We start from the raw sequence: 26,405 nt of genomic DNA, 5'->3' as shown, positions 1-26,405 counted from the left end.
CTCGGGTCATGTTGCGCAGAATCTGCAGGGGATCCAACCTAAATAGATTCTTGAGGTCAATGGAGAGGAGTGGAAAAAAAGAGTCGGCTGAAACCAGAGAGCCATGTTCTAGTGTTGGTTGTTCACAGTTTAGCAGCATGACCTTGGGCCGGTCACTGAATTTTACCTGCCCTCAGATTTCTTTTTAAGGAAATCAGGGGGGTTTTGAGGGTTGTGGCATTTTAAAGGAGCCACTTAGATTTCTGTGGTTGTTTGAGCTCACTCTGTCTGTCCTCTTGATTAGTGCAGTCTCCTCCTCCCCATCTCCTCCTTCCTGTCTCCTCCTCCCTGCCTCCTCCTCCTCACGTGGCCAGAGCTTGCTTCCATAAGCACTTTTCTCCCGGTCTTTGTAGCTTTGCCACTTCTGCCCCACCCCTCAGATCAGCCAGTGTGCAGATAAGAACTGCTGTTGCTGCCCTGGTCTGCGCCCAGCAGCATGGGGGAAGGTCTAATGTTTGGATAGATTTGGATAGTGTTGGGGGCCTATGGTGTATGGATTAGAATAGGAGGGGAGTGGGAAAAATCATTGGGGGGAAGAAGCCAGCCAGGTGATTAGGAGTTGTTGGTATTGATGTGTGAATGTCCAAACCTGTAGAGAATTATCATAAAAATTTATTTGAGCCAAACAGAGGATACGCCTGGAAGCAAGATCTCAACAGATTGAGATAAATGCTTCCAGGAAATGACAGATTGCAGCTTCTTTTATGCATTTGGATTCATGGAGGGAACAGAAGCCATATTACACAAAGGTGGGAGAAAGCAAGGCGGGTGGGGGAGGAGGTGGGATTACAGGAGGGCTGAGAAAGATGATGCGCTCTCTTGCGGGTGGTTATGCTTTAGAAGGAGGGGTCTGAGAAGGGGCATTTCAAAGGTGTGTTGACTTGGATGCACAGAAACAGTGGACAGGGCTTGCTGAAGGCAAAGAGAAGCCTTTTACTAAAGAAGTTATATGCCCTATTAGGATTTATAATCAGGTCACCCCTGTGAGGTTAATTTCTATAGAACCTTTTTTTTTTTTCTGTCCACATTGGTGTATCTATCCAAGCTCTTGATGCCCCAAGGTCCCTGGACTCTGAGTCACTTGACCAGAGGGCACTAGTTAAGCTCTTCAGAACATGGTCCCAAGTTTATCCTCTTCTTCCCTGGCCAGGCTTTGTGCTCAAGGATGACCAGACACTGGAGCAATGAAGGCCACAGTGTTGGTAGAGGCTGCTCAGTGAGAACTAAAAGGTATCTCACAACTAACACAGAAAGGGAAGGAGTTGGGGAAGGTAGATCCGTCTCCAAGACTTATAATTAAAGCTGGAAGGAACTCATCTAATCTAACTCTCCTATTTTATGGGTGAGGAAACTGAGGCCCACAGATGTGACTTAACCAAACCATAAAGCAGGCTAGTGGTGGCCCTGAGGTGGTAATCAACCTCCCGATTCCCAACCAGGGGAGCCGTAAACATCCCATGAAGTGGCCACAAGTTGCCTCCTCACCTGGGTTCAGCCACCACACTTTCCACTCCTCTCTTTGACCCTGAGCTTGATTGTCTTAGGTGTGAGCAGGGCCCCGACTGCTCCCACCTCGTTGTTCACTGCGGCCTAATAAAAGTTGGGTGCAGCATCACAGAGAGGTCAGGCTTCTCATGGGCAGGCTGTTTGTCTTGTGCTTAGTGACTTAACACTGTTGAGTCAGCAGTATTCTGTTTTATGGCACGTCTTGAGGTGAAAGAGTAATTCAAGAAAGAAAGGTGAGGGCTGTGAAGGCCTCTTGTGGGTTTGCCATTAAGATAAAAATCTCCTTTGTTGCTAAACAAGCCTCGTGCTGAGACGCTCACGCAGAGGGCCTGCATTGTGTGCCGCCCGCACTGTCCCTTGCTCTGAGAGAGGGCTCTCGGGTTAGAGGCCGGCCATCCCTTCGCTGTGTTGATGGCATGTGAACCAGACAGATGTCACACACTTTTTCCAATAGGACTCCATTTGGCTCAGCATTTCCCACTGAGCTCAAGGGAAGGTATCGTGAGCTCTTTCCAAAGGGGAAGCACTAGGTTTACATATTTTACCTTGTTTGTTCTTCACAGGAGCCCTCTGACAGTTGGGCATGGCTACTTATTGTAAAGAAGAGAAAACTGAGGCAGATACAGGTTAAAAAACTTGTCTGTGTCCCACAAGATACAGGGTGTCTGACTCTAAAGAAATGGTTCTCAACCTGTGGGTCGCGACCCCTTTGGCAGTTGAACAACCCTTTCACAGGGGTCGCCTAAGACCATCCTGCATATCACATATTTATATTACGATTCATAACAGTAGCAACATTACAGTTATGAAGTAGCAACGAAAATAATTTTATGGTTGGGTCACAACATGAGGAACTGTATTTAAAGGGCCAGAAGGTTGAGAAACACTGCTCTAAAGCCTTTTCTCATTGCACAGAGAAGGGAGGGCTGGGGCAAAGTGGGCCAGGCATTGATTGAGTCAGGAACCAATGGACTTTCAGGTGCCAGGCCCTGGGCTTGGTTGTGGGGCTTCAAAGGAAAAAAGATCTCGTCCCCATAGAGAGACACACCAAGTGTTCGGGAAGCACTGAGAAGAGTGTGTCACAAGGGAACACGGCACCGAGCAGGTGCTGTGGGACTTGGGTATTGAAGGATGAATAGGAGGTTGCCAAGCCGAGAAAGAGACAGAGGGTCTTCCAAGCGGAAGGTAAGGTAGTAGGAAGAGGCTGGATTCGGTATTTGGGAGTCAGGAGGAGTTATGTGCATGCTTTCCTCTTAGCGAGGGTAGAAGGAGTGGAATGTTCAGTTGAGAGACAAGCTGGGGTAGGAGGAGGAGGTTGGGAACCTGACAGTCAGAGTCCTTCTAAAATGCTGATCACGTGCCAGACCTTGAAAGAAACATCAGTTGAGACCAGCACAGATTCTCCAGGTAGAACTCTCCAGGCACTTAACGTCCCTTTCCTGGGAGAAATGTGGTTAGAGCTCATTTTCAGACTGTTTGTGCTCCTCTTGCGTGCCTCCCGTACCAGTGGGAGTGTTTATTGATGAGGCTAAGGCATTGGAGTGGGACCGACCATGCTGCCAGGTCATGGTTAAAATGTCTCGGATTCCTCTTGCCAAATAAGCTGATAGTAGACACCCTTGTGAGTTCATGCGCAGACTGTCTCTCCAGGGAGGGGCTTGCGTTCCAGACAGGGTCAGCTATAATTCTGTGGGAGTTGGGCGTGTGGGGTGAGAAGGCTACTTAAAAATAAAGACCAATGAAAAGATATAACTGTTTTTAAGGATAATATTTACAAGGCAAAAGTATCCGGGAAGTGAATTATGTGCCATAAGGGTGAGCCAGAATCTTTAAAAAGATCAACTCTTTAGAGTGGGAGGAGTAATAATGGTGACGAGAGGAGCCCTCCAAAAACTCTTCTCTCTCTCTCTCTCTCCTAAAATATATTTTATTGGTATTTTATTTAGAGAGAGAGAGAGGAAGGGAGAGATAGAAACATCAATGATGAGAGAGAAACATCATCAATTGGCTGCCTCCAACAGGGGATCGAGCCCACAACCCCGGCATATGCCGGGCATCGAACCAGAGGCCTCTTGGTCAATGACTGAGAGACTCAACCACTGAACTACACCAGCTGGGCGCTCTCTCTCTCTCTCTCTCTCTCTGTCTCTGTCTCTCATGAACTCCTTGCTGAGGTCTGTCCCAGGGAATCAGTTTTGGAAACTGAACTCTGAGTTGGGCCTGTCCTTGATGGGAAGGAGGGGACAAAGAGCCAGACAGTGACTTAGAGTCAGAGCCTTCTAAGTCTTGCATCACAGTCCATCTCTTCCAGCCCCAGGGGTTCATTCCTTTTAGAGGAAAGAGAAAATCCTCCTGGGACAGCTGCTGCTTATTGTAGTGAGTGCATTTTTTTCCCCCAGAATGTAAGCTCAAGCTCCAGGAGGGGAGAGAGGCAGCATCTTCAATCGCCAACACAATTGTTGTGTTGCAAAACACAATGTTTTGCAGAGGGATGGATAGTGGAAACTGTCTCCCTAACCTTACAGGGAATTCACCAACTCGCTCACACCTTGGGTGGCCATCTACCCTGTGGCTGCTTTTTTTGGAGGTTTGGGTCAGTGACGGGGGTTTTGACTCCCTGAATGGGGCAACGGCCAAGTCAGTGCCCGGGTGTGCAGTGCTTGTCCAAGCATCTCTAAGCTCATGGAGCATGGCCTTTGAGTGAGGCCTGAAGAGCAGGGCATGCTTCTCCTCAGACCTCTGCTGCCTCCCACACAGGTCCACCGGCCCTCAGTGCCAGCCTCGCAGCCACTACCCACAGGCTAATGTCCAGGACGGCCCAGCCCTAGGCTCACACGCCTAGTCCTGGAATGTGAAGTGCAACCTGTCAAGCCAGCAATCTCTCCAGAACTGAGTTCAGCAGAGGGGAATATTTTGGGGACTGGTTCTCCGGTGTCTTATCAGCAAGGCCTTTCTGTATTTGCTGTCTGGAATCTTAATTGGCTTCATAGAGCTTTTGGGAAAACAGCTCCAGGAGACCTTAGTTCCTCTGGGCAATAAGGAAGTGGCTCAAACGGCCATCTCTCTCTTCTGCTCAGCCCTCTGCACTGCCTCCAGATAGCAACATACCTGACTCGGGCAGAGATTCCCTAGGGCGGGTCCTGGTGGAGTGAAAGCAGCTTTCTCAGACCCACCTCACCTGGTGGTCTCTGGCCTGCTCATTCTCAAGTCGGAGCTGAGAACCGTTGAGCTGTGTTCACTGAGCACCTTGCCTGACACATGGAGATCAGAATCTGGGGGACGAGTAAGTGAGCAAACAAATAGCCAGCAAGGCCATCCTCCTGTTTCCTAGCAGAAGCAAAACGAAGTGAACAGGTGCCACGCTGAACTGCCATGCGTGCTGTCCAGGATCCACATGCACCCCAGGAAAGACTGGGGGGCCCTTGGTGCAGAGGGAGTTGCAGATCTCCCATCTCCTAGGTGGGGGCCCGAAGGGAGGGCCAGGCGATCTTTGATGCACATCCAGAAACTCTCCTCCTCAAGACTGAGTCTTGTTTTGGGAGCTTAAAAGAAACACACACACACACACACACACACACACACACACACACACACATCAGCAAACCGCTGGGAATTTGGCCCCAGTGAAAGCAGGGTGGAGTCCATTCTGCCAGCTACCCTGGCTTGCCCTGCTCACCCACTCTTGGCTGAATGTCCCACCCTTGGCCATGTCTCTTGGGAACCTCCTGGTGGGTGTTCTTGCTTTGCCGTGCTGCTTCTCTGCAGAATAGGAGATTTTACATTGAGGTCAGAGGTCCTGGCTTCCTAAGTAGGTTGACACTTGGATAGGCTTTGAACATGAGGCTTTTCTCACACAAACAGGACTCACCTGCCCATGCAGGTGCACATAGCCACTCATAAAGGCTGGATGCAGTTTACAGGCCCTTGTGTAGAGGCTGGGGTGAGGGGCGTGGCCGGCTGGACTGCTGGCTGGGTGGGTGGACGGCTTAATGGGAGGAATGGATAAGCATCTCCCCTTCTGCCAGTGGCAACCCCCACGCAGAGGCCCATGGACTGTGGAGATTCAGGGGTATTATTTCCATTGCTAATAACATTAATGACACTATAAACAGCAAAGCCTGTATAATTTCATATCAGGAAATTAATCCTGAAATTAAAGGTCTATAATTCAAAGGATACATTTGTAAGTCTCCTAAGTGAACTCTAGAGGTGGTGCAATATAAGCTGTTATATTCCTCCTGAAACAGATTTTTACCAGTAAACAGTCATTCATTCAACCAACCAATACTAACTACCTCCTAGGAGCACACACTATACCAGCACTGAACTTATAAAGGTAAAAATCAGTAGACAACTTATTAATGGGTGAATTGGCCAAAACAGGGACATAGTACAAGAAGTCGAATTATTTGTATCTTAAATATTGATTGAGCTCCAACTGGCCCCCCAGAACTGAGCTGAGAATTCAGGAAATAGGAAAGACAAGATACCAAACTTTTCCTTAAGTTTACATATTAGTTGTCCAGATAAGACTGATGCATAAAAAATGAGTTGGGTTCGAGGCTAATGAAGTGCCAAATAGTCTGATCCACGTCCTGTTTGACCCCCCTGTTATAACTCTGCCTCCCTACCAGATGGTAGTTTCTCAGAAGCTACGGAGACAGAGTTTGTACACCTAGTACCTACCTGCTGTGCTGTGCAGCATCCTGGATCCAATATAGGTCCTCAGTAAAAGCAATGGATGGAATTGAATGTGGTTAGTAACTTCCAAACCTGGCTGGGCCACAGAATTCCCTGGGGAGTTAAAACAAAAACATTTTCATCTTGGCCCTCAGGCTGCAGAAATTTGGTTTGGGAGTGGGCCCAGGAAGTTGTCATTTTGGACACTTCCCGGTGCATCTGCATCGGGAGCATCACCAGGGAGCCCCAAATCTGTAGACCCAGATTTGGTGACCTCTGTCATAGGTTCCAGGAGGTAGATGAATGTATGGAGAGAGAACGTCAGGAGGGATGGGGAAGGTTTGTGCCTGAGAACTCCAGCTCATTCCTTAAGATCCAGCTCAGGTGCCACTTCTTCTATGAGCTGCTCTCCAGGCTGTAAGTCACCCCACCTCCCATCTCTGTGCCCACACGTCTTGGTACCCTACTGCAGTTCTTACCAAAAATTGTTAGTTTGAATTTGATTCCTTGAATAGACTGTGATGCTCATATGGGAGCCAGCACATTGTAGGTCAATTTACTATGGGGCCTAGTTTTGCTTGAGAGGATCGGTAAAATTTGAATGGGGAGGAAGGGGGAAGGCAGAGACTGGATGTGGAGCACTGAATGGCAGCCCCAGGGGATCCCGAATACCTTGGAGAATTGAACCTATCAAGGAAATAGGGGCTGCATGGGAGGCACCGATGATCCCAATAAGGGAGTCCAGACTTCTGCTGTGGGATGGAGGGAGCCCCAAGGCTTTGTGAGCAGGGTGGAGGCGGCGCCTAAGACATGGGAAGTGGAGACTAGTTAGGAGGCTCCTGCGGCAATTCTTTTCTGTGTTTTTTTTTTTAAATAATTATATTTATTTATGTTTTTCATTCTCACCCAAGGATATGCTTTTAATTATTTCACTTATGAGAGAGAGAAAGAGAGAGAGAGAGAGAGAGAGAGAGAGAGAGAGAGAGACATTGATGTGAGGAACATTGAACCTGCAACCCTTTGGTGCATGGGATGACTCTCCAACCAACTGAGCACCACCAGCCAGGGCTCCTGCAGCAGTTCTGGTGCTGGTTAGAGACAAAGGGCAGTCACAGTTCAAGCCACCACAAAGCCTGAATTTCATGCTGGTCTTGGTTAGATTTTACACACAAGCACAGTCATGAGCATCCACCGTTGTCAGAGAGGCACAGGTGCCAGGCCCTGGGATGTGCATCCTCTAGCATCAGGAAGCTCACTGTCTGGTAAGTCAGGCAGACCCACAAAGTTGATCAATGCAATACTATGTATGAAGCCATCGTTAGTAGCTCCACAGAGTACAGTGTGGGAAAAGGGGCTGAGGGGAGGCCAAGATGGGGCTTCAAAGAACAGTGCAGCCAAGAATACTGCCTAGCCAGGCGTCATTGTACTTCATCCTCACATAGCCCAACAGGGTCAGAACTATTATTATCCCCATTTTATGGGTGAGGAAACTGAGGTTCAAAGAGGTTAGGTAACTCGTCCAGGCTCACATAGCTAGTAAGTGGTGGGTCAGGTTTGCAGCCAGTCTGTCTGACTCCAGAGGCCACACCAGGACCCCTGACACTCCGAGCCTTTGATGTTTCAGCTCTAAGGTCAACTAGGATTTCACCAAGTGAACAGAGTCTGGCTGGGCATTCTAGACAGAGGGCACAGGGAGGGAGGCATGAAGGAGTTGGGTTTACCAGGGAACTGCAGCTGGCTGGGTAAGTCTAGAGTGGGAAGTGTCGGCGCAGTGGGGAGAGGGCAGAGGGCAGGCGGGAGAGCAGGGCAGGGAGGGATCATGGTGTGTCTTGTTTGCTTTACTGTGATGTTTGGATTCCACCCTGGAGATTGTCAGGGAGCTGTTGAAGGATTTGAAACGGGAATGGAACCTGACCAAGTGTGCATTTTTGATATGAAGATCTCTCTGGCAGCAGCTCAAGGAGTAGGCTGGTGGATTAGAGGGAGGTGACCTGGAAGCAGGAAAGGCATGTATGAGATTTTGAGAGTTCCAGGTGAGAGCAAGAAGGAGGTAAGGGATGGGGCTACTGAGGACGCAGCACTGGTGACTGGCTGGCTCTGTGAGATGAGGGAAAGGGGCCAGAGAAAGTGACTCCACGGGTTTGGCTCAAGAATCAGGATGCAGATGGTGCTGTTCCCTGAGGTGGGGGTGTGGTTGAATTTGTGCACATTTTTAAGGAACAGGGTGGGGGGCGGGGAGAAGGTAAATGGACTGTGTGTGAGTTCTACAGGAGAGTCAAGGAAATATGTCACTGGCAGTTGACATAAGGGCCTGGAATGCAGCAGGGAAATATATGTCAAGGGATAGCTTGGGGGTCATCCGGACATAGATGCTGGTTGAACTACAGGTGTGTTTAGGTCCTTGAGAGCGAGAGGAGGGTGAAGATCAGAACCTTGGGACACAGCAAAAGTTCAGGGGCAGGTGGAGAGAGACAAGTTTGCAAAGCTGACAATAGGCAGAGACCAGAGCGAGATAAAGTCCTATAAGTGATGACTGGATTTAGCAACAGAGAGGGTTGGTGGTGACCTTGGGCATGATGCCTGGGGTGTATGTGTGTGAGTGGAAACGAGATTGTGGTGGATTGAAGGGTCAGTGGAGGTGAGAAAATGGACGTTGGCAGACTAGACTCCTCTGTTGGGAAGCCAGGCTGTGAAGAGAAGGCGGGAGAGCGCCGTTTTGTTTTCTCCAGGCAAAGTGAATGTGGCTCTGACTGTGGTTGAATTTGTGCACATTTTAAAGAATGATTTCACTTGGTAAATTCACAAATCAGAAAGAAACTACACCTTTATCAGGCAATGAATCCCCCCCCCTTTTTATTTAATCCTCACCCAAGGATATGTTTGTTGATTTTAGAGCGAGAGGAAAGGAGAGAGAGGGGAGTGTCAAATCAGGGATGGAATCACAACCTAGGTATGTGCCCTGCCCAGGAATCGAACCCTCAACCTTTTGTGTCACCAACCAACCGTGTCACCCGGCCAGGACCCCCATTTCTTAAATTTGAGAAATGTGGTCACTTGGCACAACTCTTCAAAATGGGGGTGCTTTTGGAACAGAGTCCATGAGACACAGCTGGGCTGTGAGTTCCCAGGTCCACTGCTCTGCAGTCCTGCCGGCTCCTGGGTGTGGTGCTGTGTGCAGAGTGAGCAGGTGGCGGCGTTGAGAAATCCTTTTCCAATTCACTTTGCCATGACTTCTATACCTCCTCCCAGCATCCCTCTCTACCCTCCTGACTAATTACTAGAGTTCGAGTCCCTGAGGCCTAATTTCAGCAAGTTGGGAGCTGTAGTGTGATCCCAATACAAAGATTCACCTGGGGAGTGCCTTTAGGTGTGTGCTGCGCAAAGACTTGGTGGAAATACCAGTAAGCTCTTAGCCGTCTCGTGTCAGCATAAGGCAGCCCAAGGAGAGAATGAGCCACCCTTGCCATCCATGTGAAAATGCACCAATTTCTGCCGTGGCTGAGCTGGTTCTATGTGAGGGCAGTGGACTTGTCCCCAGAGCACTTAGTGACACATCTGTGAGCCTGACCTGAGAGGCGCCTCTATTTAATCCTCACAGGACTCACTGTTGTTTATGACTTGCTCAGGGAGTGCTCAGTGACTCAGAAGTCCACGTTCCTTCCATCACAGCACACAGCTTCCAGGGACTCCGCGGAGGACACAGAGAATTATTGAAACCCAGGGAGTGCCCTAGCCTCTTTGTCCTATTCTCCTGTCTTATTCCATTTTCAGATAGGGAAGGGATGTGCCTTCCCAGCTTGGGGTGTTTGTGTGTGTGTGTGTGTGTGTGTGTGTGTGTGTGTGTGTGTGGTGCTTAAGGTCAGGAGTGGGCAAGTTTATTTCCGAAGATCAACAATTTTTCCGGGATATCGAGGTCCTAAGTGAAGGGAAGAGAGAATAAGACGGAACTGGTGTTTTGGGATGTTAATCCCTGTGTGGCCAACCTTCCTCTTGGAGGGAGCTTTCCGACATAGGCCACATTGAGATGCCCTTAGTTCACCGACTGTGTCACTTAATGTGGTGCTCCCTGCCTCACAGACACACCCTCAATTCTCAGGGACTCCACATACATTTAAGTGTATTTCTCACATATGTGATGTTCAGGTGTTCCTGGTCGTAGAGGGGTTTCCTTCCAGGGGTCTGGCTCCTTTCTGCTCACGGCTTTGCCATCTTCAGCTTGTGGTTTCAAGGCTGCTGTGCCCTGGCAGAGTGGGAGGGGCAGAGAGGAGACCAGGGGAGGGTCTCATGGTTTGGCCCTAGAAGTGTTATAAGGTCATTTCTGCTCATATTCCATTACCTAGAACCTGGTCGTGGGGGATCACACAGTTGCAAAGAAGAGCCCAGTGTGTTAGCCTGTCTCTGCCACACCCACCAAGGCTTGAAAGTCACCTCTCAGCTGAGCGTTATTGGTGTATTTAGTTGCCACCATCCTCATCTGATTCTGCATCGCAATCTCATTACTCCAGATCCTAGCATTTTGAGTTTAATGAAGGGAAGGTAGGCGAGTCTCATGAATTAAAGGGTCTAGAGCAGAGACCAAGTCCTTGATGTGGTGTGAAGGAAGCAGGATGGGTATGGTGGTTTAGGGTGTGGCCTCTGAACTCTGGCTCTGGGGCTTCAAGTAACAGGTTCACCACTTCTGGCCATGCGACCTGGGGCGAGTTGCTAATTTTTCTAATTCTTTGAAAAAGGGGAATAATAGTATATAGCAATGCCTAGGTGTGTTACAAGGATTCACTTAATACGTATAAAGCTTTTAAACTTTGCTTGAAACTTCATAGATGCTCATTAAATGCCAGTGATGATTATGTTCCCTGGGACGGAACAGCCATTCATTCATTTAGCACGCACTACAGACAGAAGGCCTTGTGCTAGGAACTGGGAGGAGGAAAGTAAAAAGTAATTTCAACACAGAACTTGTAGTAGAGGTAAGTACAGGATGCTGCCTGTACCTATGCATTTGCTTATTCTGGGTACCTCCCCCCATTCATTTTGAGATAGGCTGGCCTCCTGGAGCTGTAAATTTCAAGTTCACAGTTTCCCTAGGCACCCACTGTGTGATCAAGACGATTTGGGGCACTTGCAGAATACACTAAGTTTTGTGGGTAGGATGGGCTCAGTGTGTGTGTTGAGATGTGTTATTTTGTCACCTCCTGGCCCATAACCTGGTATGCAGGTTTCTTTCTTGTGGGTTCACTGGCGAAGGGTATCGGCCTACAGCTGAGATGGGTCAAAGGGGTCATCTTCCCGTTCACCGGCATGGCTCGCTGGAAAGGGATCTGCCTCACTAGACTGGGGGGCCTGTGGCCTGGAGAGCAGAGCAGCCTTGGGGGCCCATCCCTGACCTGCAAGAATGTAGGCCAATCCATGGAGTTAGCACACGTCGGGGCTTCTTGCAGGGTGGCCCTTTCTTTTCGGGAGAAGAGTAGCACTGCTGGTGTGGTGGGGCCACGCGGGCTGAGCCCCTCCCAGGCCCGAGGAAAAGAGAGAAGCCCACCTCCTGTGCCGAGACCCTCACTTTAGTCAGGGAGAGAAGACCTCTGGCCTGGGAATGTGTATGGGAGAGAGGGCCATAAAAGTTTTGCATGCTTCTGGTAGGAAATTTGGGAACTACAGAAAGACATAAAGCTAAAAATAGAAATCATCTGAAATACCATTTCACACACATAACCGCTGCTCATGGTCAGCTTGTTCCGTTCTCCCGCAGATATTGCTTTATGGAGCTGGGTCATATCGAGAGCCTGGAATGGTATCCTGCTTTTCCCTCTGCCTCGGGGCATGAGCATTTTCCCTGGGTCAGATGTCTTTATAAATATTATTGCTAAAGGAGTGCCTAGTACTGGATTGTTTGGGTGCACCATAACTCATGAAACTACACCCTGTCGTTGACAGTTTTGGACTCTGGGAGCCTGAAAGAACCTCAGAGACTACAGGCCTGAGTCCATTGAATTTACCCAGTGGTGCAGAGCAGGCAGGCCGCGCCGTTTCCATCCACATGGTTCACGTTGACCTGTGACTAAGAGTGAGATGGAACCGGGTTCATTTCACAGCATCGCCCTCGCTACCTGTGGAGTATTGCGGAGGTTACTAACCTCTGTAAACCTGTCTTTTCTTCTGTCAAACACAGGTGCTTAAAGGAACTCATGGATGTAAAGGGTCTGGGACAGGGTGCGGCCCAGCAGGGCGGCTGTCAGTGTCCTCATGAGGGCGGTGAGAGAGACAAGCTGTCTCCTTACGCCCAGACCAGACTTCTACCACCTCAGAGGCTTTGGCTCTCAGAGAAGTTTCTTTGAAGGGAGGCCTAGACGTACAAGTGGAAATGTGGAGCACTGGCTAGATATCCTTCTGGAAAATGTTTAAAATATGTGTGGACACACATACACAGGCATATACACATGCACACATGCATGTACATATACACGTTTATACACCCACACATAACTATATACATATATGCATATATGCACACATGCATACCTATACACTACACACATATATGTACCATATGCATGTGCACACACGCATACACACACCTATATACATGCATGCATATATGTGCACACATGCGTGCCTGTACACACTGTAGACACACATACAAATATACACACATGCATATATACACATGCATATATATATATGACAAACTTATACTTGCATTAAAGAAAGGCAAGATGGACAAGTTCTGGGATGACTTTTATCCCCAGTGCCTTTCTTACAGACCAAAAATGAAGAGGGGGGCGGAGAAAGAGAGAGAGAGACTCCCTACCCCATTCCACTGATTTGTTGCGAGGACTCCCTAGGATATGCAGGTGAAAGAGCCTGGCCTGTTGTGGGCCTCTGATGGTGTTGGCTTCCCTTCTGGCACTGTGACTGGTCAGCATGCAGGTCTCTGCCTCACTGCGGGGGCTAAAGGTGGTCTTGGGATCCATTACTGTGAGTGATTCCATGGGGAATGGGTGGAGTTGAGGGAGGAGAATGTATGAGGTCGCTTTAAGCCAGCCCAGTGGGGTCAAGTCACTAATGAGAAAGAGGAAGGAGAGGGCTGGGCTGGAAGGGCAAGGGCCACATGACCGTGGGCTCTTGGTGGAGGAACGGGATAGAGGCCCAGGCCTGCAGTAGAACCGGAGCCTCTTTCCTGAGTTCCCTACCCTGAGGCAGAGTAGACAGAGGGCAGTGTAGACAGAAGGCAGTGCAGAGGCCCTTGCTGCAGGTTGGGAACCTGTGTGGGCTGTCACAGTTCATCTCTTGGACGTTTCATCAGCCTTCCTAGTGGGGCCCCAGCGGCATGTGCAGGGAGATTCTGCAGGTCTGTGTTCAGTGCACATAGAAGGGCTCTGACTGCCTGGGGTGGTCAGAGAGGAGCCGTTGGAGAGGCAGAGTGACCTCGCTGAGGCTGTCCTCTAGTCAGGGCGGCAAGGGTGGAGCAGCTGCTCCGGAAGCAGCGTGCTCTCCATTGGGGTAGGTGACCAAGAAAAGGCAGGGACCCCTGGCTGGAAGGAGATTACAAGGAAAACAAGGGGGCCCTTTCAGTCCCTTCCCAGCCCTGGGAGTTACCCCTTTCGGTTCACATTGGTTGCCACATGCCCTCATAGAAGGAAAGCCAGGCCGCCCTGGGCCAGCTGAGATGAGTCTTCCGGTGCCACCTGTAACCAGGTGCCCTGCCCGTGCTGGGCCCTGCAGACAAGCAGCGTGTGTGGGCATTGTTTCCCGCCGCCGCCGGGGCTCTAATGAGCGCCTGCCTTATCTCAAGTGTTGATCCAGGGAGCCATGACTGAAGGTCTTCCGTGTTCAAGGCACAGAACCAGCGCTCCTAGTCCTTCCAGCCACTGTGTGAGCACACGGGGGGCAGCACCCTCCTTTCATTGCTAAGGAAACCGGCCCTGCCCAGCGGCCTCTTGATGAGGTACACCTGGGAGGTGATATGTTGGAATGGGGAGTTTGTTAGTGTCAGTAGCAAGAGGGGCTAGTTTTTAGATTACATTGACCTGGAAACGTATCTTATCTGTAATCCTTGAGGGTGGGGTTGAGGGTTGAGCTTTTCTCCTGAGCCTAATTGCTGCTTTGTGGGAAGGTTCTGCCCAGGGTCCCTCCAGCCCTCCTTCAGTTTTTATAGGGCTCCGCTGTTTACCCACCACCTACCTGGTCACACTATTTGATGTCATTTGGCAGGTGCTGAGGCCCAGGCAAGGAGAAGGTGTGACAGTCCCAAATGTGAGTGCACCAGTAACTCTTCAGCCAGGAGGCTCTTTCTCTAACTTGAGAGGTGCTCAGGAACCTGCACTTGTCTCCCAGATGCCATGAGCCAAGCCCATCACTAGTGTGTCACGGAGTTTTAGTTTGTAGCAGCCAGAGGCAGGGAAAGGGAGTTGCTCTGTGACTCATGAAGTCACATAGGCAGAACCACAAATAAGGGACTTCAGTTGGCAAAAACCAAATTGCTTCAAGGCTATTCTTGGAAACTAAAGCATCACATCTTGTTTTCTTCCCAGGAAAATGCAGAAACCTTTCATATTTTGGGGGGTAGCTGGTTTTATTTATATTGCATATCAGACTCCCAAAAGGCAACAGCTGGGGCGGGGGGGGTGTTGACAAAAAAGACTTTAAACAAGAGCTATTTCCCAAGATCCTCTGGTTTAATTCATCCTTGACCTTCTCCTTTTGGGGAAGGAAAGGGGTAACCTCCAAAAATATGACACTCCAGTTTCTGGAAGAAAAAGCTTGAAGCTTGGACACAAACTTCCAGAGCCCTTCTAAGTCAGCCTTTCTATTTCATTAATAAAACCACCTCGCACCAGGTATGTTTTCAGGTAACGACCCAGACGTCCTCGTCTGTGTTTCCCCACTGTATATATGGGGAACTTAAAACCCAGAAGTTAAGTTAGGTGTCCAAGGAGACACAGATAGGAAGTAGATTTGAACTGAATTGAAAGCCCACAGCCTGAATTTATACAGACATAAATTCAGAGAGGAATTTGTTTCAGAGAGGAAGGGAGAGAGAAAGAGAAACATCAATGATGAGAGAGAATCATTGATCAGCTGCCTCTGACACGCCCCCTACTGGGGACGGAGCCCACAACCCTGGCATGTGCCTTTGACTGGAATCAAACCCAGGACTCTTCAGTCTGCAGGCCGACCCTCCATCCACTGAGCCAAACCAGCTAGGGCTAAAGTTTTAAAGTATACAATTCCTCAATCTGGGAAGCTAGTCCTAGTGGTTATCAGTTGTGTTCCTTTTTCTCTTTCTTTTGGTTTGATAAGGTTAGGGCCTGTAAGAAATTCTTCTATTCAGTAATGAGTGCTGGTTATCATGTAGCCAGCAGGTGCTGAATACTTCACCTGCATAGTCTAAAGTAACCCTTACAGCCCTGTGAGTGAGTGAGTGTTATCCCTACGTTACACACAAGAACACAGGCTGAGATAGATTAGATAACACGCCACTGGTCACATGGCTAGCAAGAACATATGACCAGATCCACACCCGAGTTTGCCAGACTCTAAATATCCTGCTGTTCTTCTGTGAGAAGCCTACCCACAGGGGTATTAGTCATTGTTAGGGTCTTGGACTTAACTGGTTTTAAAGGCTGAGGCTGGACCCTTGAGATCAGGGAGGCAGGTCTGAGCCTGGTACGGGCTGTGGGGTACGGTCCAAGGCAGAGCTTATCTTCTGCTGTCTGGCTGTCTCCCTCCACCTCCCTTATCTCACTCCAGATAAGAGCTGGTTCCTCGAGCTCCCACGCCCACCCAGCGCCCTCAGCACCACCTTTGGCTCTGTCTACTGGAGGCCTAAGATTAAGCTGTGCATTATTCTTTTGTGGGGAGGAGAAGAGGCAGCCGGGGGGTTGGGAGGAGACAGGTTCTTCCAGTTTGTAAATGATTCTCTGGCAGTCAGGCCTGGCTTGATACCTCTAAACACTTCACCATTTTAGACGAGGCGGAGTTGGCTACGTGCAGAACTGATTTACAGAACGATTTTTCAAACTGGTGAGTTCCCGGATGCAAACCCGTCCCATGTCATGGGCACAGCACACATTTCCACACCTACCGAGTGCCTCCCGGAGCCAGGCTCTGCTGTCACTCATGTATCCCGCCCTTCCCAGCAGCCCTGCAAGGTGCAGCTGTCACCTGTCTCTTACAAAAGAAGCCACTGAGGCTCAGGACTTCCGTGGCTTGTGCGAGGCCATGTGGGCAGTGAGGGGCCAGGCTGAGCTTTGGATCGGGCCGGGGGCTTTCTCTGCACCACCCACCCATCCTCAGAAAGGACTGTGGGCTCCAAGTCCTTTTCTATTTGCCAGTCAGCGACTGCATTTTTTTGTTCAGTGCCGGACAGAGAAGTGGTTCCAAAGGTAAAGACTGAGGATATTAATACTCTCTGTAAAGCAAACGAGCCTTGCTCTCTGTTTATGCTCTCTGGGTGGCAAGTGTTGGACGGGGGAAAGTTGAAACACAGTAGGAGGCAGCGTTTATGTGAGTGATGCCAAAGTGAGCATCTCGGACAATAAAGAAGCGGGGAGGGCATCTGTGAGGAACAAAACGCTGTACCAGTGCCAGGCATGCTCAGAGCCAGCTTTCCAAGTCCGCTGAATTTGCTGAGTTGCAGGGACCAGAGCAGCCAGGTACGTTCTCAGGGAGGATGGAGGGCCGGCTGAGGAGTGGAACTTGGCGAGGCCTGGGTCAGGGAACGTGCTGTTCTCCCTTTAGCCAAGCAAGGTGCAAGTATGGTGCAGGAGCTCTTGGGGAAAGAGGGCGGGCTCTTATTCTATTGCCGGTGCCCCCTCCCCTGTCAGTATCTGGGAGTCTGGTGTCTGGAGAGCGTGTCTGTCCCCAGCAAGCTGCTCCCTGCAGGTGGAGCTCAGCCAGGCTGCCACACAGGATTCACGGGTGAGCTGTCTCCTTGCTCTCCCCTGCCTTCCTCACTGTCACCTGGGCAGCCACTTAGCTGCCTCCTTCTCCAGTCCACTCCCTGGCCGCTCATCTTCCCAAAAACTTCTCTCAGCCACTGCTCATGTCCTGTACCCCAGGGCTCACTGGAGTAGCCAGCCTCCTCCATGATCTGCCCTGGACATCCCTACTACCCCTTGTCACACATCCTGAACTCCTAGCGAGTTGAACTTGCAGTCATTCTTGCAGCTGTCCTGGCTCTTTCCAAAGGCACACCTTTGTGTAGTGTTTGCATGGACCTAAACGTACATCCCCCAGTTTTCTAGTGAAAACTAGAAAGCATTTTGGCATTTCCCTCTCAGGGCATCTCTGGCTCTGCTGGCCACCTCCTGCTCTGGGCTTGAGCGCACTGTGTTCGTATTCTACAAGGACTTGCCCATCGTCTTGTAATCAACTCTTTAGGTGCCTATTTCCCTCACTCTGTATTTCCAGCACATAGGGCAGGGATGGGGAACCTTTTTTCTGCCAAGGGCCATTTGGCTATTTATGACATCATTCTCGGGCCATACAAGATTACCAATTTAAAAATTGGCCGGCTATATTTGGTCAAACATTTAATTAACTCACCCCTAACGCCTTGGCAGGGCCAGACCAAGTGATTTTGATGGCTTTATACAACCCACAGGCTGGATGTTCCCCACACCTGTCCTAGGGTGATGCATGGCTCTTGCTAAGACACTAGTAATTGTTGCTGGATGAGTGAGTAAAGGACTAAGGGAGAGGATAAACACGGGTCTCTCCCTGCTTTTAGTATTATAAAACCAGCCTGCAATCCGAATGCACCCATAATAGTGTTCCCATCTGGAGAGTGGGAAGCCGCCCAGCCCGAGGGCCTTGTCGCTGTGTTTGCTGACTTCCCCCTGCCAGGTCTCCGTCTCGGGGAGCTCAGTGTGCCATATCCTCTCATGTACAGCCCCCTCCAGCCCTCCTGACAGTGGGGCAGGCCCCAGCTCCTCCCTGCTCATCTCCATGCACTAGCTTTGGATTCTAGAAAAATAGCTGGTGCTTTGGAAAATCGGCTCTAACTTATTTTTGTTCCTTTGAAACTTAAATGACTTTCCCAAGAAATGCCTGAGGTTAGAGTGGTACAGAGAGAAAGGACGGTGGCCAAAACCCAGGCAAGCTATTTTTGTGACGCGAATGAACACCCGTCGCATTTTTCCTCCCGTCAGCCCGAGCACTTGTTCCAAAGAGCTCACGGCTCAGGCTTACAAAGCACAGGCGCCTCTCTGCACAGGAGGGGACCCACGTGCCTCCCTGTCCTTCTCCGAGGGCGGTCGATGCTGTGAGCCCAGCAGACACCAGGAACAGAGAGAAGTTGCTGTTGTCTGTATCGGGGAAAGACCTGTCCTCTGGTAACCAACGAAAGAGACTAAAAGATTGATGTCTAACAACAGGTGACATGGTCATGGGACCTCGGGAGGCATGTGCTTGGGTTTAGGGGGGGCTGTGTACTAATGTGTGGCCAGGTGACATTGTATCAGGCAACCAATTTGCAGCAGGCATTATAGAATTTTAATGGTGATAAATCTAGAGTGCTTTTCTTTTTGTTGTTGTTGTTGTTTTTTCCTTTGACTAGTTACTATTTCTAGAACCATCTGGCTCACAGTAAAATTGACCAGGTAATGTTGACACCAGCCAGCTATAGCTCGGAGCTATCTGGTTCTTGTCAGCCAGTGAGAGGAATGGGGAGAGGGTGCCAGCAGGCAGCATTGCCAGGGTAGACGGTACGGTTGTACATTTTCTATGGATTTTTTTTTATGTTTCGCATGAAGTACTCTGGTTAGCACCTTAAAAGAATTTTATTTCCTCCCCCAGCACTCATCCCTGCCCACCCTTGGAGCTCACCTCTGCCTCCGCCTACCTTTGCAGGTGTGACGTTCCTCCGAGTCCTTCATGGTGTCCTCCTCCATCTTCTCCACACCACTGCGCCACACAGCTCCTGAAACATGGGGGAAAACGAGGACGAGAAGCAGAGCCAGGCCGGGCAGATTTTTGAGAACTTTGTCCAGGCTTCCACATGCAAAGGCACCCTCCAGGCCTTCAACATCCTCACGCGACACCTGGACCTAGACCCCCTGGACCACAGGAACTTTTATTCCAAGCTCAAGTCCAAAGTGACCTCCTGGAAGGCCAAGGCGCTGTGGCACAAACTGGACAAGCGTGGATCCCACAAGGAGTATAAGCGAGGGAAGTCATGCGTGAACACCAAGGTAAGGGGACCGGCGTGTGGGCGTTTCTTACCTTGTGGGGCGTGTGGGCTGACTTGCTGAGAGGGTAGGAAGCTGTTGCCATTTGGACAGTCTAAGGTTTTCAACAGGTGTGGGTGTGGGTGTGGGTGTGTTTTATTGCCTTCTCAGTTGCAGGTTTTCTTTCCCCGAATGTATTCGGATTGGGAGTTTCCATCTTATTATGGTGGCTTTAGCAACTCTTCTTGTGCCCTCTCCAAGGAAGAAAAAATAAAGGCATGCCTGGTATTATTCTACTTCTATGACTACTGCTAGTAGCTGCTATTTATTGAGCAACATCTGTGTGCTAGGCACTTAATGTACACGGTTTCATCAAACACCCACAGTAGTCCATTGGGTCATTTTGAGATATAGACACTGAAAAGTCAATTATCTTGCCCAAGGTCACATAATTAGAAGGCAACCTTGATCTGATTCTAGAGATTAAGCCCTAAATTCCTTGGAGACACATAATGAGAGAGTTGTGTTCCCCCGGGAGCAAAGATTTTAGAAAGATGCCCTGACTTTAACTGGCTAAGAAATAGGTCTTTGGTTCTTATTGCCTTTTCCTCCCTCCCTCTTTCTCTTCTTCCCCAATCTCCCTACCTCCCCACCTCTCCCCCAGCATGCATTTCTCTGCTCTGGATCATGATTGTGGTTAACCCTACACAAGCTGATTGCCTCCTCTACTGTTGGGCCATAACAGCATCTGTGAATGGGACTGACCAGCACATCCCATCTCAGGTAGCACTGCAGTGCCCATCGATTCATGGACAGCCAGGAATCAAGACTTCCTGGTCAGGCCTTGGGGTCTGTCCGCCCTGGGCGCTGGTCCAGACTGGATGTTTAGGTTAAAAGTGAACATGCTGTATTTAGACCTCACAGGAGATAGCGCAGCCAGAGCTCTTGGAATTCTAGTCGGTGCCAATCTCAGACAAGAGGATTGAACTCTCCATGGCGATCGGGACTGTTGTGTGTTTGTTTTGGTGATGAGGAGCCTTTGAGTCCACCGTGGGATACGGCTGCTTTCCCTTGCCCCGGGGAGACAGCTGCCAAGCTCCTCTGAGGCTGGGACGCGCAGCTGTATGGGGCATGGGAAGAGCATTGCATCAGACCAAGCGCTTCAGCCCAGAGTACCCTAGCCACCTTGCCCATAACCTGCTAAGCTTCAGCCTTATACAGAGGAGATGGAAGTGTTAAAGAAAGGGAGGGGGAGAAAGGAGTGGGGCCTGTATCCTTGGTGCCAGCCCCACCCAGCACCTCCCTTTCTAGTTGTTGTAACTTCGTGGTTCATAGTTCACTGGACAAGTTCCTCAGACATAGAGGCAAGGGAAGCTTTTAGCTTCAAAAGCATTACCGTTCTCAGTACTTGCACATGATGGCTTTCTGTTAAACAGGTGGCTCGATTGGTTGGAGCATCGTCCCATACACCAAAGGTTGTGGGTTCGATTCCTGGTCAGGGCACGTATCTAGGTTACATGTTTGATCCCCGGTCAGGGAGCATATGGGAGGCAACCGATTAATGTTACTTCTCTCTTTCTCTCTCTTCCTCTCTCTAAATTATAAATAAAAATCATCCTCAAGTGAAGAAAAAAAGAAAGGTGCCATAGAAGTCATGTGGTTGGATTGCAATGTTCTCTGGGAACATTTTCAGAGACCTTATTTTATCAGGCAATGCCTTGCCCCTTCTAGCTCTGGGGGGAACTCTGTTGGAGATCTGAAGACAGGCCTTCAGAGGGAGTCAGCCATCAGAGGGATGGAATGGAGGGCTGACCACCATGTAAATGTCCCTCTTTTAAAAATGACTAGCCGGTTGCCTCGCCTGTCGGGCCAGCCCCTATTTTACAAGCTTTGGTGGCTTGAAACAGAAGAGTCCTCACATCCAGTGGTTGGCAGGTCACCACTGGTGCCTGCGATACAAAGAGGAAGAACTAATCTTCAGCGAGTGAGGCTAAGTACGAGTGATTCTTGCCCAGGAATTTTTACACCTTTCTTAGGCGGAGGAACAAAGACATTACAAATGTGGGATAGCCCATCTCATAAAAACTACCTGAAGAGTAGAAAATACATTTGAAAATGAATTCTAAGTACAGTGTGACTGTGTGAGGCCACTTTAGCTGCACATTTCAGAAACCCACCTCAAACTACCCTAAAGCCGTACACAGGGAAAGCCGTAATTCGTATAAACAGGAAGGTCCAGACACTCCAAGTCTATCCCACCCCCTCTCCTTCCATCTATCTTCGGATGTTTTGTTTTGCTTTGGCTCCATTCCTCCATCCTGCAAACAGATTTTTCCCATATTGGTAGCCTCTAGTTCAGTGGTTCTCAACCTTCTGGCCCTTTAAATACAGTTCCTCATGTTGTGACCCAACCATAAAATTATTTTCGTTGCTACTTCATAACTATAATGTTGCTACTGTTATGAATCATAATGTAAATATCTGATATGCAGGATGGTCTTGGACGACCCCTGTGAGAGGGTCGTTCGACTGCCAAAGGGGTCGCGACCCACAGGTTGAGAACCGCTGCTCTGGTTCATATCTTTATAGCACTGTGACACAAAAGGCTAGAATCTTTCTCTTCCTGCTCAATATTGAAAAATGTCCCAGGGAAGGATACCTGTAGGCCAGGGGTGGGCAAACTTTTTGACTCGAGGGCCACAATGGGTTCTTAAACTGGACCGGAGGGCCAGAACAAAAGCATGGATGGAGTGTTTGTGTGAACTAATATAAATTCAAAGTAAACATCATTACATAAAAGGGTACGGTCTTTTTTTTTCAATAGCTTTATTTATTTCAAACGGGCCGGATCCGGCCCGCAGGCCGTAGTTTGGCCACGGCTGCTGTAGGCTCACCTCTGAGCCAGTTACTGTAGCCAAAGCCAGGGGACCTGACTTACTATCTTTGGCAGCCCTTTCAAGCATCACTTGATTGACAGGTGGGAGGAGCAGGTCCTCAAGGACAAGAGGGGAGAGACATAAACAACAGGTGTCCTTTGCAGTGCCTGTTTACTTGCAATCCGGCTGCCGTAGGGGCCCTTTCCATCATGGATTCACATGGATGGTGTGCTCAGCTCTAAGAGCCTGGCACTTATACTGTGCGCTCTGAGTCAAGCAAAACACAGAACACGGTCCTACTCGTCTTCCGATGAGAACACCGTCTTGCTCACACGCCTTCTTCAGGGACCCTTTGGCTGAGCGTTAATTAGCCAAACAAGAAATGCTTGGCATTAGCATGCATGTGGCTCGTCATGGGACACAGGTGTGTCAGGTCCCAGGCAAACAGCCAAGCTCCTGACTAGCCACAGGTAGAGTGGGAATGAACGAAATTCAGCCAGGACGCTGACCTTACGCTGAAGTGGACACATTTCAGCCCCATCTGGAGTGGATCTGGGCTTTAGCATTTCGTAAGCATGTATCAGTCCCTACTGTGTGCTAAGCACTGTGCTGCTCCTTTCATGCCAGCAGTGTGTGTGAGTGTGCATGCGTGTGGGGGTGTGTGCTGGTGGTGATCGTGGGGGGAGATCGGTGACCAGGATCTGTTTAGAGAAGAAGGCCTCAGGTGCCAGGGACAGGAAGAAGGACCTGCAAGGTCACTAAAGTGGCTTAGATGCTGGTTGCATACTCTAACTTGTGATCATTGTTTGTTATTATCTATTATTTATGAGTATTTTGCCAGTCACTTAATAATTCTTTCCCTGGGTGTGATCTGTTTGGATATGAACCTTGGAATAAACCAAGGATCAGGCCAAATGTACTCTTTAAGGTCTGCTATTGGCTCTGTATTAGGGCAGTACCTGGATCAAATGCCACATCCAATTGTGTAATGTTCCCAGGGAAAATACCCAGAAGAAAATGCGATATGTAATTTAGTATGGGAGTTACCATAACCACAAAATCATGGAGTCTGATCATTTATTTTATATGTACCTTTAAAAAAATATGTTTTTTTATTGATTTCAAAGAGAGGAAGGGAGAGGGAGAGAGAGAAAAATCAATGATGACAGAGGAACATTGATCAGCTGCCTCCTACACGCCCCCTACTGAAGTTGGAGCCCGAAACTTGGGCATGTGCCCTGACCAGGAATCAAACTGTGACCTCCTGGTTCATAGGTTGATGCTCAACCAGTGAGCCACACTGGCGGGCAGTGTACCTTGAGGGAAGGAACTTGAGAGAATGCTGTGTACAGTCACACTATTTGACAAGTGACAAACTGGGCCCAGCAAGCTAAAGCTGTTTGTCTGAAGCTAGTGGGTGGCACTGACAGGACTTGAACTCCATTTATTGGCTGGCTTGCTTATTCATTCATTCATCCATTCATTTATTTATTTTGCTCATTTATTTGTTATATATTTCCCTTGCCCTGTACATTAGTAGGTGTTCAACAGGGGAGGTGGTGTGAAAGACTAATAAGAAGTTCTTACTTGAACTTTCCATACAGGAGACAGAAATGTCATTATTTTTGTATTTGTTCACTTAATCATTTGTGAGGTGAATAATTATTGAGTAGCTACTGTGTGCCAGGCACTTGTCTAGGCACCCATCAGCCACTTAATATCTCCGTGGCCCTGAAAACTTACTTAAATCTCTGAACCTCAGTAGCATTCTCTGTAGAATGAAGAACTTTCTTCATGGAATGACTGTGAAAATTAAAGAAGGTTAGTTTTGTAAAGTGTTTTAGAATTGCTGCCTAGTACATACGTACTAGTAAGTGATCAGTACGTGTTTAGCCATTATTATCATTAGTATCCTAAGTGCTGTTAGAGAGGTGTGTACACAGTTCTACAGGAATCTGTGTGATTGGGGTAGTCTAAAATGTTCCCGGAAGAGGTGGTATGATTTGAGGCTTGACAGGCAAATAGGAGTTTGGCATTGCTGGGGGAAGAGCTAGAGGGAACACAAGGCAGAGGTGCAATCTAGGACGAGGTAGAGTGTTGCTCATGAAAAGGGAATGAAGATACCTGTGGGGAGAGGTGAGAGGGGGGAGCTAGAGAGAGCAGAATGGGTGGGTGGCAGGAGGAGACCAGAGAGAAAGGCCTCCTGGGGCCATGTGATGAAGACAGGGTCCTGCAATCACACAGAGGACCTGGGCGACCATCGGGGATGAGCCCCGAGTCCCAGTCCTGGGTTCTTTCCACAAGTCTCCCTGGGATGGTTCATTATCTACAGGTAACCGATTCAGGGGAGAAGCCATTTGTATATCATCGCCATAACAACATGCGTGCAGGAAATGAGTCATGGACTCTTTTGTCACCAGCAGAAATGGGGCCAACCTGTATAATGGAGACTCTTTCATTCATTCGTAAAAAGGAAATATCTGCATTTTGTGAGCATCCAGTAGGGTCACCCCACACCTTTTGCTCCTGAACCTGACCCTTGCCCATTTTTGCCTCTGCAGTGGCTCCTCAATGGGGGGTAGTCCAGACTGGGTCATGCATGCAGCCCAACTCATTATGTGGTTCCTGAGCTACAGAGGGAGGTAGGGAGCTGGGTGGGAGGTTGGGAGGGTGAAGCTGGAGAGGAAGTCTGCTATCTTCTGGCCTAGATAAGCCTATCTGACATTCCAGGCCTCTGAAATCACCCACCACAGCCCCCAAAGCTCCATGCACCGGCTGGGCCATATCAAGTACGGCTTTACCTAATATGGACACTTGCGAATAGAGCAGAGGATGGTCTCCAGGGTGTGAAATTCTGTTCCGGTTGAACAAGAATCTTAGATGAACTCTGCCTTTGTCCACTTACCTGACAATGGACTCCTGGCACTGCTACCTTAGACACGGGCAAGCCTAGATTACCAGTCAGGCTGTGCTAATGATTACACCAGTCCCCACAGCTCCACACGGAGTATGTGGGTGTGCATGAACGTGTGCGTTGGATATTATATTTGAACTTGAGTAAATTCAATTCTCAACAATATTAAACTGAATTGAAAAAACTCTTTTTTTTTTTTTTACTGTCTTCATAGGAAGTGGTTAATCTGGGTTCACTGTAGTTCTTTTTATTAATACATTTATAAATAAAGACTTCTTTGTCCTTTTAAGAAAAAAAATTAGTTTCCTATAATTAAAAAAAAGAAATGATGGTAATGATAGGAGAATAATTCAAGCAGGACAAGAAAATGTACTGTGGAAAGAAATGTCTTCCCCAGGTCCCCTCCCGGGAGGGAGCCAGGGTCCCATTTCCTGTGCCTTTCCTGGGAGCCTCTACATGGGCATGTGTGTGTGTGTGTGTGTGTGTGTGCCTTATTTTTAATGGATATTTCACACATATTTGTTGTGTATCTTGCTTTTTGTCACTCAAAATGATATGTTAGAGATTGTTTTGTATCAGGTTCATGGGCCACTAATCAATCCTTTTATTATTTTTTAAAAATATATATATTTTATTGATTTTTTACAGAGAGGAAGGGAGAGGGATAGAGAGTTAGAAACATCGATGAGAGAGAAACATTGATCAGCTGCCTCCTGCACACCTCCTACTGGGGATATGCCCGCAACCAAGGTACATGCCCTTGACCGGAATCAAACCTGGAACCTTTCAGTCCGCAGGCCAATGCTCTAACCACTGAGCCAAACCGGTTAGGGAATCCTTTTATTTTTTTTAAGGCTTCCCATTTTATGGCTAGATCAGAATTTATTTAACTGCTTAGCTTGCTTCCAGTCTATTGCCACTTTAAACAGAGCTGTGGTTTACTTCCTCATATGTGCTCTGTATGAACATGAAACCATAGCTATGAGATAGCTTAGATATGTCATACCTTTGACAGTATGATACTGACAGTATTCTAGTCATGGTCAAGCTCTGCCCCCAGAGGCTCCTCCTGTGGACACGCCCACCAATAGTGCTGGAGAAGGCTACGAAGAGTCCTTCTGTAAAAGGGAGCTGCCAGTGTGGGATGTTGGCTACTTGGATTGCCTTGGCCTTGCCAAGGAGGCATGGGGATGGACACCCTCTGAGTCCTGGAGTCTGGCTGGT

The 26,405-nt window shown here is 48.9% G+C and overlaps 1 protein-coding gene across 4 annotated transcripts in view; it reads left to right on the top strand.

Moving 5' to 3' along the window:
* Positions 1-26,405, top strand: part of MICAL2 (microtubule associated monooxygenase, calponin and LIM domain containing 2) — a 121,936-nt gene that overhangs the window by 3,144 nt on the left and 92,387 nt on the right. For all 4 annotated transcript variants that reach the window (XM_015563707.1, XM_015563708.1, XM_015563709.1 and 1 more), the window contains exon 2: positions 19,075-19,415. In XM_015563707.1, coding sequence (XP_015419193.1) covers positions 19,152-19,415 — 264 coding nt within the window. In that variant the 5' untranslated portion in view covers positions 19,075-19,151. The remainder of the gene's footprint in view (positions 1-19,074; positions 19,416-26,405) is intronic.

This window comes from Myotis davidii, unplaced genomic scaffold (assembly GCF_000327345.1).
Source record: "Myotis davidii unplaced genomic scaffold, ASM32734v1 scaffold118, whole genome shotgun sequence".
Taxonomy (NCBI): Eukaryota; Metazoa; Chordata; class Mammalia; order Chiroptera; family Vespertilionidae; genus Myotis; species Myotis davidii.
The sequence above is the reverse complement of the archived record's forward strand: the minus strand, read 5'-3'. Positions and strand labels throughout refer to the sequence as shown.